Source organism: Bidens hawaiensis, unplaced genomic scaffold (genome assembly GCF_021521415.1).
Source record: "Bidens hawaiensis isolate Kalapana, Puna unplaced genomic scaffold, B.hawaiensis_p1.1 tig00010384_1, whole genome shotgun sequence".
NCBI lineage: Eukaryota > Viridiplantae > Streptophyta > Magnoliopsida > Asterales > Asteraceae > Bidens > Bidens hawaiensis.
In genome coordinates, this window is record NW_027491789.1 from 362,273 (window position 1) to 377,750 (window position 15,478).

At 35.2% G+C, this 15,478-nt stretch overlaps 1 protein-coding gene and 2 pseudogenes across 2 annotated transcripts; all 3 read right to left on the minus strand.

Moving 5' to 3' along the window:
• Positions 1 to 3,910: 3,910 nt before the first annotated feature.
• LOC143535042 (F-box/FBD/LRR-repeat protein At1g13570-like) lies at positions 3,911 to 6,457 on the minus strand (annotated as a pseudogene).
• A 731-nt stretch (positions 6,458 to 7,188) lies between these two features.
• On the minus strand, positions 7,189 to 8,715 carry LOC143535065 (F-box/FBD/LRR-repeat protein At1g13570-like; annotated as a pseudogene). The gene is made up of 4 exons (XR_013135654.1): positions 8,017 to 8,715; positions 7,836 to 7,943; positions 7,587 to 7,742; positions 7,189 to 7,497 (listed from the first exon to the last, which is right to left on the minus strand). The product of XR_013135654.1 is annotated as an F-box/FBD/LRR-repeat protein At1g13570-like (transcript).
• Positions 8,716 to 12,442: 3,727 nt separating this feature from the next.
• LOC143535010 (F-box/FBD/LRR-repeat protein At1g13570-like) lies at positions 12,443 to 14,029 on the minus strand. The gene is made up of 4 exons (XM_077029359.1): positions 13,403 to 14,029; positions 13,221 to 13,328; positions 12,972 to 13,130; positions 12,443 to 12,888 (listed from the first exon to the last, which is right to left on the minus strand). Exons 1-4 carry the CDS (start codon positions 14,012 to 14,014, stop codon positions 12,598 to 12,600), a joined length of 1,170 nt encoding a protein of 389 aa, XP_076885474.1. The 5' UTR covers positions 14,015 to 14,029; the 3' UTR covers positions 12,443 to 12,597.
• Between the last annotated feature and the right edge of the window lie 1,449 nt (positions 14,030 to 15,478).

Here is a 15,478-nt window from a genome sequence, read left to right on the forward strand (position 1 = left end):
CTGGGAAGAGATAAGCGTTTTCCCTTGGATAGAGATGCGGATTAGCAACGTATGCATGCACTGCATTGGGCGGGTTAGGATATCCCTTGGATAAGCGTTTTCCTCAGCTCGTCCATCACTGCATTGGGCGGGTTAGGATATCCCTTGGATAGTATGGAGGGAAATCAGGATTCTCATTCTCCTCTTCCTCGGGATCCTCCTCTTCTTCAGGCTCCTCTTCTGATTCATAAGGGTTCTTGATTGGTACCTGAAAAGTTATCTTTTCATGGGGCATTGTAACCCTCATTTTTGGTTTCTGACTTGGTTCAGCAGTAGTCGGTGGGATCTGGTATCGGTAGTTCGGTGATGGAGATCCAAATTGCCATTTCCTTTGATCCGAGTGACAATTCATCCAGCTGGATGATTCCGATTCCGTTTCCTGTTTGAGCTTGCTTTGTACTTCCTGTTCCTCCGAAGGATGATATGTTGGAACATCGGAAGGATAATATGTGGGAATGTCGTCAATGGTATCATCGGAAATTTCTATTGGGAACTGTTGACTACCTGGGAGATACACGGGTTGGCTCCCATAGGGTATCACCGGATTGATTGGTTGATTGTGATTGAAAAAGCTAGTGTAGTAACTATTGCTACTTTCCATGTCTGATGGTTCGTGATTGATTGTTGGTTTAGACCGACTGGCTACTCGGTGTCTATGAACAAAGTAGTTAACATAAGACATCTGCACTTAATCAAGTTTTAGGGATAGGAGGTTTACCAATCCTATCTTATCCCTACGAAATAACAATAGTAATAATAACAATAATCTTTAAAGGTTAAAGCTTAGGTACTAATGTTTAATACCTAATTCGCTGAAACCGATAGCTCTGATACCAACCTGTCACACCTCGACTTAGGGCCTAGGCGTGTGACCACAAGTTGGTACCTGTTTTGTAAATATATCAGAGTTTATGGGTTCATTTTAGCGGAAGACTTTAGGTTGAATATAATATTAATTTACATTGAAAATTTACTTGGGAATAAAATACCCAAGTATAAGTTTACAAAATATATTTCATAATACAAGGATTTCTTTACAAAAAACGGAGCCATCTTGTACGCGCTTCTATCTTTATATAGACTCCAATCCTTGCTAATGCTACTAATGCTTAATTACCTGCAATGGGTTGGAAAAATACGTCAGCTATATACTGGTGAACACGTATGACTCAATAAAACATTTTGAATGACGATTACAATACAAAAATAGTTTTCTTGACAACTCAGCGGAAGCATTACTACTTCCGGTATATGTACCACTGCCCTACACACACAACGATATTCTCCGAGCAACACGGCCCTGAACAGAGAACTGGTCATGACTGTTTCGCCCGCGGCTTCATTGCCTTTGATTGATTGATTGGGCTTAACGATTATGTTTGGATCCATACATATGTGTATTCGGTCTGAGTTGATTTTATTCTCTACTTTGTATTATAACGTTTTAGAGATTACTCGATCTCATGTAGACATTGATTGACTCATTAAGACAAACACCCGTTCGTCTCATTGAGTATAAATTTGTTTTGACTGGTTAAAAAGGTTAACGTATTCACCTGTGTCGTCGGTGCGTTTGAAACCTTAGATTGATTGATTGATTGATTGTGAATGATACTTAACCTATACAAAAATAGGTTTGTATAAATGTTTTGAACGATGATTAAGCTATGATTGTAAGCTTAACCATGATATCGTTTATCTTTGATTGTGACTGAAAACACTTGATTTTATGTTACGTTTGATATAGCATGCTTTGGCCTAATAGGTTCTAACACGTTGGTAAGTTTCTCCAGGTAAGTAAACGGGTCCCTCGGTTGATTGGGATTTGTACAAATTACTTATCCTTAAGCAAGAAAATTACTACTAGTGTTATCCCCCTTCCAGTTACTACATGCCCGTCCAAATATATCTTTTGTTTAACATTACTTCATCATGAAGTAACGTTTTATGAAAACATGATTGTGAATGAGATTGTTAATAAAATACGATCAAGGTTAAAGGCCATAGCCTCGATTAATAGTCTAAGCTATAATGTAAATAACTTAAACATAACCCCTACCTTAGAATGGATACTTAGATTGATAATAAGAAAAAGGCAGGATCTTGATCTACTCGCTTATATGGTTGTTACTCGATTATAGCTTTGTTCTTTGCACGAACTTCGAGAAAACAGCACGTCAGCCTGCTACGGCAATGGGGCACACCTTTCTAGGTTAAATGTGTGTAAATGGAGGTGTGTTTTGGATGAAATGGTTCAATCCCATAGCCCTCTATTTATAGGCTGATTCTGGACCCCATCGCGGTACGCGATGGGATCTTGGTGACCCGTCGCGTACCGCGGCGCCGCACTTTTACGCCGCCTTATGCGGTGGTGACACGTGGCCTGTCACAACGTGCCACGTGTTGACACGTGGTTGGACAGTCTAGTGACTCACCAAGTCCATCACGCTACGCGATGGGTTGAAACTCACGTCGCGTATCGCGATAAGTTCATATTTTCAAAATTTACATTTTCGGTCCATATACTTTCTAAGTTTGTATTTTTAAGCTAAAATTTATAGGGTTTGAGACGTGATGTTACACAAATACTCCCCCTTTAATCGGAAGGTGCTTGGTGTCTTTGGTTACTTGGTCCTCTTGTTGTCCTCCTGACCATCAAACATCACAAATACTCCCCCTTTAATCGGAAGGTGCTTGGTGTCTTTGGTTACTTGGTCCTCTTGTTGTCCTCCTGACCATCAAACATAGACCAAGTACAATTCAATTTACCATCAAATCTTTAAACATAATGTATACTTGTTGGACAACACTTTGCAAATAATAGCATTACCGCGTTATAGTAATCATGGAGGCTCATTTGATCATACACAAATCTCTACATACCATGAAACTTATACATATTAAGTTATATTTTCCTGGAAACTTTTTTATGGCTATTTGTCAGTTATATTTTCCCTTTGTTGTCATTTTTTTATAATTCAGCGATTTTTCAAAGCAATAATTTTATGTCCATGTCTCACCAAAACTGTCTTTTTGGTTTTAAATAATAAACGTTAGTCACATTTTATTAACATTGGCTTAATTGATAGAATATTATAATCAGAAAAATGTTTAAAGATAGCATCAACATAAATTTATTAAAAAATGTTAAAAGATCGTATTAACTTAAAATTATATTTAAACATGTGGGGGCCCAGAACCCCTACTCTTGTGGTGTGGTGGCAAAAGTGTTGAATTGTTGATATTCAAAATATGGATGTTTAATAAATGTTAGATTTTCAAAAAATAAAAAAATAATAAACATTTGGGATCATGGTGACTTGTATATTATTCAGGGGTGTCTCAATGATAATTCTCTTAATTTAATATGTCTAAAATATATATATATATATAGGTGTTTTTATATCTTGTATCTTACTCCCAAGTGACAGACGACGAAACTAGTTATCCGTGACGATAAACGGGGCGAAAAAGTTAATCTTCAAGTATGAGAGGACATCACAACCTCACAAGGACGCCACGCTGTTCATGAATATATTGAAGCGTCGAGTGTCAAGTGAGTTCAAGTAACATCATCATCATCGTACTCATATATCTCACCAATAGCAAAGATATGATAGGGTTAATTGAGTTCAAGTAACCATTCATGAAATTAATTTAGTCGAGTCAAGCTTGTATAAACCTGGCCTTGAATTTGACTTAAAAATAATTATGCATTCTCGTATGATTAAATTTAACAAACTAATCATATGCCTTATTCTCAATCACAACTTCAAGACCATAAAAGCAAAACATTATACAAATACAAAATGCAAAAGATCATCCATCTCAAAGTCTCCAAAGGGATTAAAGCAAATTAGTTTTTTTACTAAACAATCAACAAAAAAGAACAAACCACCAAGTGCAACTAATCGGATTTCAACCGTCTAACAATTAACTTCTTTACCAACGGTGATGCGCAAGGAGAGTCTAAAAGGAGTTTTGAAACACGCAATTCTTCATCCTCATCAAACTTGTTGCATAAAAATATCCGCACCTTCTTTAGCACAGGTGACTTAGCCAATATAAGCTTCACAAAATTCCATCCTCTAAATCACTAAAATGTAGAATCTCCAGCTCGATCAGATGCTCCAACATAATATCTGAATAATCTTTGAATGCAAAGGAGGCCTTCACGTTACCTTGACGCAAATGTTTGGGATACATCTACATGATAAAGTGTCTTGTGTGAGTAAAATTTGGGAAAAGAATCAAAACAAGTAGAATACAACATAGATCTTTGTTATTTACCATTAGCTTAAGTTTCTCCAGGTTTGGGGAGCTTCTAATTAAATAAACAAGAAAAGGTGACCCGTATTTGTGACTAAAGTCCATAAAATCCACACGCAAGGATTTCAAGTGGACCAATGTTGTTGGAAGCTCTTTCGGAATCCTGTCTGGAACGAAACACTTGAACCATAACCAAAATAAAGATTAGTGATAACTAATAAGAAGAGAAAAGTATAATCAAGTCAACACAATATAGATAAAATAATTACCAATACGATGAAAAACGAAACACGAAGATATTCAATCAAAGGTAAACACTCAAAGAGATCAACAATGGTGGAATTTTCATTAACAATGATAGTTGCAGTGTCGCACTTCTGCAAAAAAAATTAGAGCATTAATTAGTTAAGTTAATTATGAAAGACCATAAAAATGACGTTATACTTATTATGAACTTACATTACAAGAGTCAATCTCTTAAGTAACGGACAACTGGATAAAAGACGCAAAAGCGTTGTCTCATAGGTCCATAGACAAACCAAATATAAGGTTGTAACACAACGCAATTCATTGAATGGACGTTCATTGAAAAGGGCACAATCTTCGAGATACAAATCTATTAATTGATGTAACGAGAAGAGAGAAAGGGGTAGCGTATAATCCTCTTCACCAAGCGCTGAAAACTCAAGTTTCAATTTCTTGATAGTATGCTTCTTCGACAAATAAAGTATTATATGGTCAATCTCAACACAAGAGCTATCTACTTGCATACAAAGGGTGAACTCATGGATTGGACCTTGGTGCATTAACAGAACTTGGTATATAGCATTGAAAAGTTTATCCCGGTCATTTCTTTCCTTTCACTTGGTATGTCGAACGTATCCTCAATAAACACAAGTTTAGGGATTTTAATCCAACGGTACCTCCACTCCCTAGAAAGGATACTTGTCCTTGCTGCCTCTTGAATCGGTAGTAGACATAATATGTTTTCTGTAACTATGTCTAGAGGAAGCTTGCTATCATATCCATCATTAAATATCCTGCAAAATAAGTTACTATCAAAATCTATTTTAAGATAAACTTATTGACATACATAAAAAAAACATTATACATACATAATAGATTAACATAAATGGTTATGAATTTTGAAATCAAACATATATAGGAGTTGTCAGTTGATTAATATACAAACGCATAAATAAATATAAAATCATGTTCACCCTCAAAACACAATAATGAAACAAACAAAACCTTCACACTTTAAGTTGCTAGTGCCTATAGTAAATTAATACCTTTTGCATATGGCTTATGACCTTGTGTTATTTGGTAAATAAAGCATACACCGGAAGACTGGAAGAGGGTTAGGGTTATAATTCTCAAGCCTCAAATCAGCTAACTTTACAGAAGTGGTCCTTCTATTTTATGTCGATTCGTGTTATAGTTTTAAATAATTAACTAAAAGACGCGTCCCATGATTAACAAGGATTTTTATATATCCCGGAGTGCCTTACATTAAACGAGCTGTGTTCACATCAAGGCATGCAAGCAACAAGTTCATCGTTATAAAGGGTTTATGGATAAAATCTCTTTTTATGTATATACAAGGGAAATAATACAATCAATCGTATCCAGTAGCATCTCACTCATATAGTAGGGTCTGAGTAGGATTTAAAAGAAATCACACATTTTCCTATCCTAAGGCCTAAGGGATAGATAGACTACTCCTAGTGAGACCCTTGCCTTAAAGGGCACAAATAACACATATGAGGTTAATAAACACATATGCGAACAACACTCAACGACATGCACATAAGATATAACATCTTACAACACAAGCAATTGTTAGTAATATGGAGAAGCAAAAGATAAAAGACAAGAAGAGATACACGAACATGTATAAACGGAAAACTAAATAATTTCCATACCCCCCCCCCCTTTTCCTACCCACCTAGGTCTATGAATTCACCTACACCTAAAGGCGTGCCTATCCCTTATGTGTATATGATCTTAGAAATCTCTAGCATGTACCCTACGTCATCCACGAGCTCCTATCACTAAACATGTCCTCAGAGATGTGCAAGCCTAACAAACCCTTCATAATATCTTTCTCCAAAGTCAATTTAGGTCTATCACTAATCCTCCTGTCCATTATGAAGTTCTCCACCCTCCTCACAAGAGCTATCAACTATATCCTTTCCACATGCACGGACCACCTTAATAGTGGTGGCGGATATATACTCCGGCCATCATCAGTAGAAGTGAATTAGGCGAGTACGGCGATCCCTAAAAAAACCGAAAACACTGACAATTTATATTCCACTACTCTTTTCCACTTTATAAAAAACAAATTATCATATTTAGATATTCTAAGACTCCTCATATGGCTAAGCATTTTCTAGTAGGACCCCATTGTTTTCCGAGAGTTTGCGGAGAAGATAAAGAAATAGTGAGGTTCGACGAGGTTTAAACGAAACCGTTTACGTGGACAACCATTTATTGTTCTAGATTGTGAGGATAGCGCTATATTTTGAAGATGGTGAGGACTGATCGTTTATTGTTCTAGATTGTTAAGACCGCTAATTTACTAGTGGTCATTCAGTGTCAATTGAGTTCGCGTAACCATTCATGAAACTGAAAAGAGCCGAGCCAAGCTTATATTAACCTAGCCACCCCTACAAGTCATCAAGACAAGCATACTTCTAAATAGACTAGAATCCAACTTGATTAGTAGAGCAAATATACTTCAGTTTTGAGATTAAATCAATTATAACTCCTGCATGTTAATTATTATTACTTTATTTAATAAAATATCTTCTATGTTTCACAAAACATCAATCTTAAGTCTTAACACAGATGCATGTTTCTAAAACACATGAGATACATCTACTCGGATTTCTTCAACGGTCTAACAATTAACTTCTTTACCACCGGTGATGCGCAAGGGGAGTTTAAAAGGAGTTTTGTAATATGCAATTCTTCATCTTCATCAAACACGCCACCTAGGAATATCTGCACCTGCTTTAGTACCAGTGACTTAGCCAATATAAGCTTCACACAATTCAACTCATTCTCCAAATTTCTAAAACTTAGAATCTCCAGCTCGTTCAGATGAGGCAACGAAATATCTGAATAATCTTCGAGTGTACAGAAGCCCTTAACGTCTTCTTCAAGCCACTCGTCATCATACATCTACATCATAAAGGGTCATGTGTGAGTGTATTTTGAGACGAGAATCAAAACAAGTACAATACAACAAAAATTCTTGTAATTTAATTTACCACTAGCTTAAGTTTCTCCAGGTTTGGGGAGCTTCTAATCAAAAAAGCAAGAAAAGGTAACGCGTATATGTGAAAACAGCACATAAATTTCATACACAAGTATTTCAAGTGATTCAGTGTCGTTGGAAGCTCTTTCGGGCTATCTGGAACAAAACACTTGAACCATAGCAATAACAAAGATTAGTGATAACTAATAAGCAGACCAAAGTCTAATCAAGTATATACTATATACAATGTAGATGAAATTACCAAAACGATGTAAAACGAAACAGAGAGATTTTTAATCGCGGGACAACACTTGAAAAGATCAACAATGGTACATTCATCATCATTGTAGAGACTTAAATTGTCACAATCCTACAAAAATTACAACATATAATAAAGTTAAGCAAGACCTTGGGAATTGACATCTTATTTATTATGAACTTACGAGAGTCAATGTCTTAAGCAATGGACAACTAGATAAAAGACGCAAAAGCATCGTGTCATCAGCCCATAGACGATCCAAATATAAGGTTGTAATGCGACCAAATTCATTAAACGAACGTTCACTAGAAAAAGCACAATCACATAGATACATATCCGTTAACTGGTGTAATGAGAAGAAAGACATGGGTAGCGTATACCCATCCATACTAGGCGCACAAAAGTCAAGTTTTAATCTCTTGACGGTATTTCTCTTCGACAAACAAAGTAATATATCGTCAAGCTTCTCCACACACGGGCAATCTATTACCATACTAAGGATGAACTCGTTGATTGGACCCTCTGTGTACTAACAAAACTTGGTATATAGCATTCAAAAGTTTACGACTCTTAACCAATTCTTTCCTTTTACTTGGGTTGTCCGTTTCACACGTTTGCTCTGAAACGGACAGCTCAACCCCATCGGTCGATACTTTAAAAGTATCCTCAATAAACGCAAGTTTAGGGATTTTGATCCAACGGTACCGCCATTCCCTAGCAAGGATACTTGTCCTTGCGGCCTCTTGAATCGGTAGTAGACATAATATGTTTTCAGTAATTATGTCTAGAGGAAGCTTGCTGATTATATCCATCTTAGGATATTGGTGTATCATATTCTTGGTTAACTATATTGTTTAAAGAATCAATCGATATGAGAAGAAAGTACCTGCAACAGACGAGTCGAAGAACAGACGATAATATGGTTAGGGTTTAAATCAAGTATAAATATATATACATCAGGCGGTCCTTGTATTTATTTATTATTTTTTAATTAAATTAAATAAGTTTATTGAAAGATATAATGAAATATATGAATTTTTGTTCATAAGTTACTCCATCTTATTAAGATTACTTATTAATTAATTTTTTATACTAGGTTCATAAGTACTTATACCTGGCACTAATCTCCCCGGCTTATTCGGGTTCGGGTTTTATGAGTACGGGTTAGTCGGGTTTTGAGTATTTGACGTAAAAAACTAATATATATATCAAATTTTAACTTGTATAATAAAATAACAAACCACATAATCTAACAGAAAGAGTATGAAAAACGGTTTGATTTATGGAATGAATAATCGGCTGACCGATGAACTGAGCCTGAAAAACCATTCGATTGATTGAATAAATGGTTATATTTATTGCTGGAATTAAGGTAATCGATAGATGGGGTTGGAATGGGAATGGAATAGTCGACTTAAAAAAAGAATTGGATTGACAGCGATATTCATTGAATAGGCTAAGACAAGAGATATAATAATTGATATAATACTTAGTCAAACGGGTATTCAGGTTTTTTGGGTTTACCCAAAACTCATTAAAAGTACTCGGTACTCGAATCGTTTTAGTTCAAGTTGTACTCGGGCTTGTCAGAAGCGGGTTCGGGTTTTATGAGTATGGGTACTTTCAAATTTGGGTTAATAGTTATTCGGGTCGGGTTTTAGGTTACGGTTAAAATGACAGCCCTAGATGGCATCGGTTGTGGCGGTGGTGGGGTGGTAGTTTTGCAAATACAAGAATATGAAAGAGATCTTAAGCTGAAAAGGATAGAGAGAGAAAGAAATTGTGACATAATACAAAGACATGTGTGATAACTGATAACTAGTGTTTTGGAACTCGGCCTGACCGAGACAGGTCCTTAGGGTCGGGGTCATGGTATTTGGGCCGTTTTTTAAAAACTCGGCCTAAACTCGGGTGACCCGATGGGTGAACCGGAAAAAGTTTTTTTTTATAATTTTTTCATTATGATCTAAACCATGATTTTTGTTTGGTATGTCCGATCCAACTCACGACATGAAAATGATCTTGGTTCGCTCGGAATCGCGTCTCCGACAACCAAAATGACCGGTGGCACATCCGGAAATTTTAGCCGGTGCCAAAAATGGTTAACCTAGAATGGGTCTAGTCAAACTAACACGGGTTGGGTGCGATTACATTAAATAAACTATATACATAATTTAAGCAACAAATTCCATTATATATAATAAACAAAATACATATTACAATGACCTTTACGTGATTTTATCTTTTGAAAACGGTCAATTATAATTTTATTCGTAACACCTGCAAGTGCGTTTTTTTTTTCATTATTTAAATAGTGTAGAGTTATTAATCATTAAAAATGATACTCTGTGTTATCATTCCTAAAATTAGGCTTTAAATTAGCTAGAATGTTATCATTCCTCAAATGACAACAAAAATCCCATGCCTTTATTTCAAGAAACACATAAACAATGAAATCAAAACGAAACCAACAGAATTCAAAATAAAAAATGTAAACAATTGATGAACATATCTCATGTTTCAAATAAAATAAGAAACCGAAATCACAAAAAAATCTAAACGACATATACGGATATACCTGATCAGATGTGAAAACCTTTTCATCTCTCACTCTTGTATAACTTGCATATTCCAAAATTTCAATTTATGATGTTAGACAATTAAGTAATTTGGGCTTAATTGTTAATTTTCAAAACAAAATAAAATATAGACCTGAAAAGTTGAGCTCAACAGGTTGGGTTTGAGGCACTGAAAAAATAATAAGAATGGAGCACATGTGTCGTTATGCTTAATATATTATAAGTTTATAACATAAACTAGAGATTTGAGTGGGCGGCCTGGCTTAACACTAAATCCACCCCTAACAATGATAACACAAAGAAGACAAATGTGATAAAGCAAAAATACAATATGTAAAGCACCTCTTAAGCACAAAGTATATTCTATCTATACTATATATAATGTATGAAAGAAGGGCAAATTAAGACACCTTAGATTTAAGGGATTTACTATAATGTATATATGTGTGAACCCTCGGGTGGGCAAAAGTGAAATTGCACTAATTTTGACTTTATTTTACTAATCTCGTGAAAATAACGTTAAAAGTGGCAGAAGGTTAATCAGGCATCATGTGGTGGCGTTGATAGCCGAAAGACAAGGCTACATGCACCGATCAGTCGGTGTCCCGATGATTGAGTGCTATGTGCCTTATGTCCAAGGCTTGATGCAAAACTAACTATCGAGCCGAGGGTCTCACCGGAAGCAGCCTCTCTATCCCTATGGGGTAGAAGTAAGGCTGTCTACATCTAACCCTCCTCAGACCCTACCATAGCTTTGCTATTGGTGGGATATACTGAGTACGATGATGATGATGACAAATTATTCAACACATGGTACAACCATTAATACATCTAGGACATGGACAAACTTGTCCACTACAAAAGTTAAATATGGTTACTAAATAATAGTTACAACATTAACCCTTTCACTTTAGTTAATTTTTGTAAATTTTAAAAATTGTTACAAGTATGATACTTGATCTTCCACTTTTTTGTGATTTTTATTTTCATTTTTAACTCAACTTCCCTCATGATTTTTAAACATTAATAACTTTTTCATGCACTAATATTTTTTTAAAGAAATTACACCATAAAAACGAGCATATTTTTCTCTTTAATTTGACTATCATATTGTTATAGTTTTTTAAATAAAAAAAATAACATTACGTAGGGGCATTTGCGATCTGGTTTGGTTTTGATGGTTTTTAATTTAAACCGTGGTTCAGACCGTTAGTAACTGTTTTTGTCGTTGAAAACCGAAACGAACCTTTTGTAAACGACCAGGCAAAAGTTAATGAAAAAAATCAATCGTGAAATCAAACCAATGACCGGTTTGAACGTTTTTCGGTTTCAAATCGAATAACGAACACCCATAAACTTGTTACATAATTACAAAGATATGTGTTTCCCGCTGCATCGCGCGGGCACCCGTCTAGTATAACAATAAATGCATGTCAAGAAGTTGTAAATTAAAGATATATATAAATTTTTCTAAACGACTAACGTATTCTTCAAATGGGCCACTAGTTAAATTTAACACATTGAGATACACTCGTCTTTCGAACCGAGAAAAACCATCACCTAAGGCCAACATCCGTGAACACCTCCGAAGACACGACAATGCAGTGAGATAAAAAAACGTTCAAATTAAGGATCCAACTAGTAAAACCACCTACTCGCATATTATCCCGTCATCACACTCACACCGGTGCATCTGAGACTAAATGTTTGGGACAAGAATCAAACCTGGGTCACATGAAACACCAAGTTTTATTCTACTCATTGGCAAAGATATATATATTTAATCGATTTATGTCTAAAAGTTATATGCATTTTATTAAAAATGGCTTAACTGATGGACTATTATAATTAGAAAAATGTTATCGCATCAACTTAAAAATATATTAAAAAGATGTTTAAAGATGGCATTAACTTGTAAATATATAAACCATGTGAAATTATAGTGACTTTTGTATGTTATTCATGGGTGTCTCAATGATAATTATCTGAATTTATTATGTACACAATATAGGTGGTTTTCATATGCCTTCTCATTCCCAATCACAACTTCAAGAACAGAAAAGCATAACGTTTTAACAAATGCAAAAAAATGCAAAAGATCATCCATCTCAAGATCTCCTATGATATCAAAACAAATTTGTTCATTTCAAATGATTAAAACCACCAAATGCATAAATAGTTAGATTTCAACCCACATAGATTAACTTCTCTACCCCCGGTGATGCGCATGGGAAGTTTAAAAGGAGTTTTGAAATCTCCAATTCTTCATCCTCATCAAATTTGTCGCATAAGAATATCCTCACTTGCTTTAGTACTGGTGACTTAGCGCATATAAGCTTAACAAAATCCAACTCATTCTCTGCGTCGCTAAAATTTAGAATCTTCAATTCGTTCAAATGCTCCAACATAATATCAGAATAATCTTCAAGTGTAAAGGAGCCCTTCTCATCTTTGTCAAGCCAAAATGCGGGATAAATCTACACCGATAAAGTGTCTTGTGTGAGTGTACTTTGAGATAAAGGATCAACACAAGAATAAAACATAAATTCTTGATATTTACCGCTAGCTTAAGTTTCTCTAGGTTTGGGGAGCTTCTAATCAAAAGAACAAGAAAAGGTAACCCATATTTGTGAGTAAAGCACACTTCTTCCATGCACAAGTATTTCAAGTGGATCAATGATAATGGAAGCTCTTTAGGAAGTCTTTCTGGAACAAAATTCTTGTAACAAAGCCAAAACAAAGATTAGTGATAACTAATATACTAGTAATAAGAAGCCTAATCAAGTATATAAAATGTAGATGAAATTACCGTAACGATGAAAAACAAAAGAGAGAGATATTCAATCATAGGTAAACACTTGAATAGGTCAACAATGGTGAAATCTCCAACATCAATGATAGTTGCACTAAAACTATGCTGCGAAAATTTACAAAATTCAGCTAGGTTATGAAAGGCCATGAGGATTGCATTTTATTGTAATATGAACTTACAAGAGTCAATTTCTTAAGTAATGGACAACTGGATAAAAAACACAGAAGCGTTGTTGCATAGGTCCATAGACCATCCAAATATAAGGTTGTAAGGTGACCAAATTCATTGAACGAGCGTTCATGGAAAAGAGCACAATCAGAGAGATGCATATCCGTTAATTGATGTAACGAGAAAAGAGATATAGGTAACGTATACCCCTCCAAACCGAACGTATAAAGGTCAAGTTTTAATCTCTTGACAGTATTTTTCTTCGACAAATGAAGTAATATATGGTCAATTTCAACACACGGACCTTCTATTTCCATACGAAGGGTGAACTCATGGATTGGACCCTCGTGTACTAACAAAACTCCGTATAAAGCATTGAAAAGTTTACACCTCTTGGCTATTTTTTTCTTTTCGCTTTTCCTGTCAATCGCTTGCCCCAAAGTAGATAGCTTAGCCCCATTAGGTGATTCTTGAAATGTTTTCTCGATAAAATTAAGTTTAGGGATTTTGATCCAGCGGTACCTCCATTCCCTAGAGAGAATACTTGTCCTTCCCGCTTCTTGAATCGGTAGAAAACATAAGATATTTTCTATTATGCCTAGAGGAAGCTTGCTAATATCCATCTTGAAATATTCTTGTTGGCTGCAAAATTAGCCTTTGAAAATATATTTAAGATAAACTTTGTTTAACAAACACACACACAAAAGAAGCATAATACATAATAGTTGAATTTTAAAAATTAACATAGAACCAATGATGCTAGGGGTGAGCAATAGCCGAACATATAACTAAAACCTAACCGTAAACCAACGAAACTTAACCGAAAATTACTGGTTATCGTCTTGTTATTATTTTTTTTGCACCCTCGGTCAACCAAAATTAGCATAACCGACCCATTCATATTTTCATATATTTCTAGATTTTACGCCTCTAATTCATGTATTTATGTGTCCAATTCCATGTAGTTATACCTCATTTTATATATTTACGCATTCATTTAATGTATAGGCGAAAATTTAGCTCGAGTTTGGTTTTGGTTATTAACCGAAGCGAACGAAAATCGACAAACTAACTGAATAAACCAAATTATTAGCCGAAAACCGAATTGGTTAATTCGGTTGAGGCTAATAACAAACCAAATCCTACATACCCCTAAAAAATACTACCCTTAACACTTTTACCCAAATTATCAAATGTTACCCAAATCAAACAATAAACAATGTTAGTATTTTATAACAAATAGATTTGAAATAATAATACCTGTTGCAAACAACCTGCCACCGGTGTCACCGATCAGAAGCTTAAACTGAAATGGGGGCTACATGCATGATGCATATCTGGACGTGTGGTCAGTTAATTTATATATTTTTTATTGTTTTTTTTAGGTCCATTATAAGTTTTACACGTGTAAATTATATACCAATTTAATTTAAAATATATTTCATATATTTTATTTTACTGAATTACAAGTTTATTCTTTTTAATGTGGTGTAGTAGCGGAAATCTGGGTTCTTTAATGACGACTCAGGTTTGATCTCACACACAACGATTTAGGGAGGGCATGAGCGGCCAATAAAAAAAGATCGGGATAAATTTGATGACTTTGTGACTTTAGGTTCGATTCTGACTTCAGGATCTTTGTGACTTCAGGTTCGATTCTGAGGGCGTTCTGGTTTTAACACCAGTGGGCCAGCCTTCAGGCGGTTGAGTTTCCCCCACAATTGAAGATAAATTTGATGCGCTTAAGGGCTCCGTACGGCTCGGTGGGTTTTCCCCCACAATTGAAGATAACTTGAAATCGCTTAAGAGCTCCGTACGGCTGGGATGAACCAGTTAGCAGTGGTCTTTTATCATCAAATCACCATATACGAGTACCTAGATAATTCTTAGTTTGTTGGTAGTTAAAAAATAGCAAATGGAAATTATGGATGGGGTCTTTAAAATAAATGAATTTTAATGAGTATCATTTTATATGAAAAATTGGCTAGTTTTTGGGTCTTTTATACTAACACTCGTTCAATTTCTCAATTAAGTCACCACATTCTTTTGGCAACTGAAGACATTTTAGCCTTTTCATCCAATTCAAC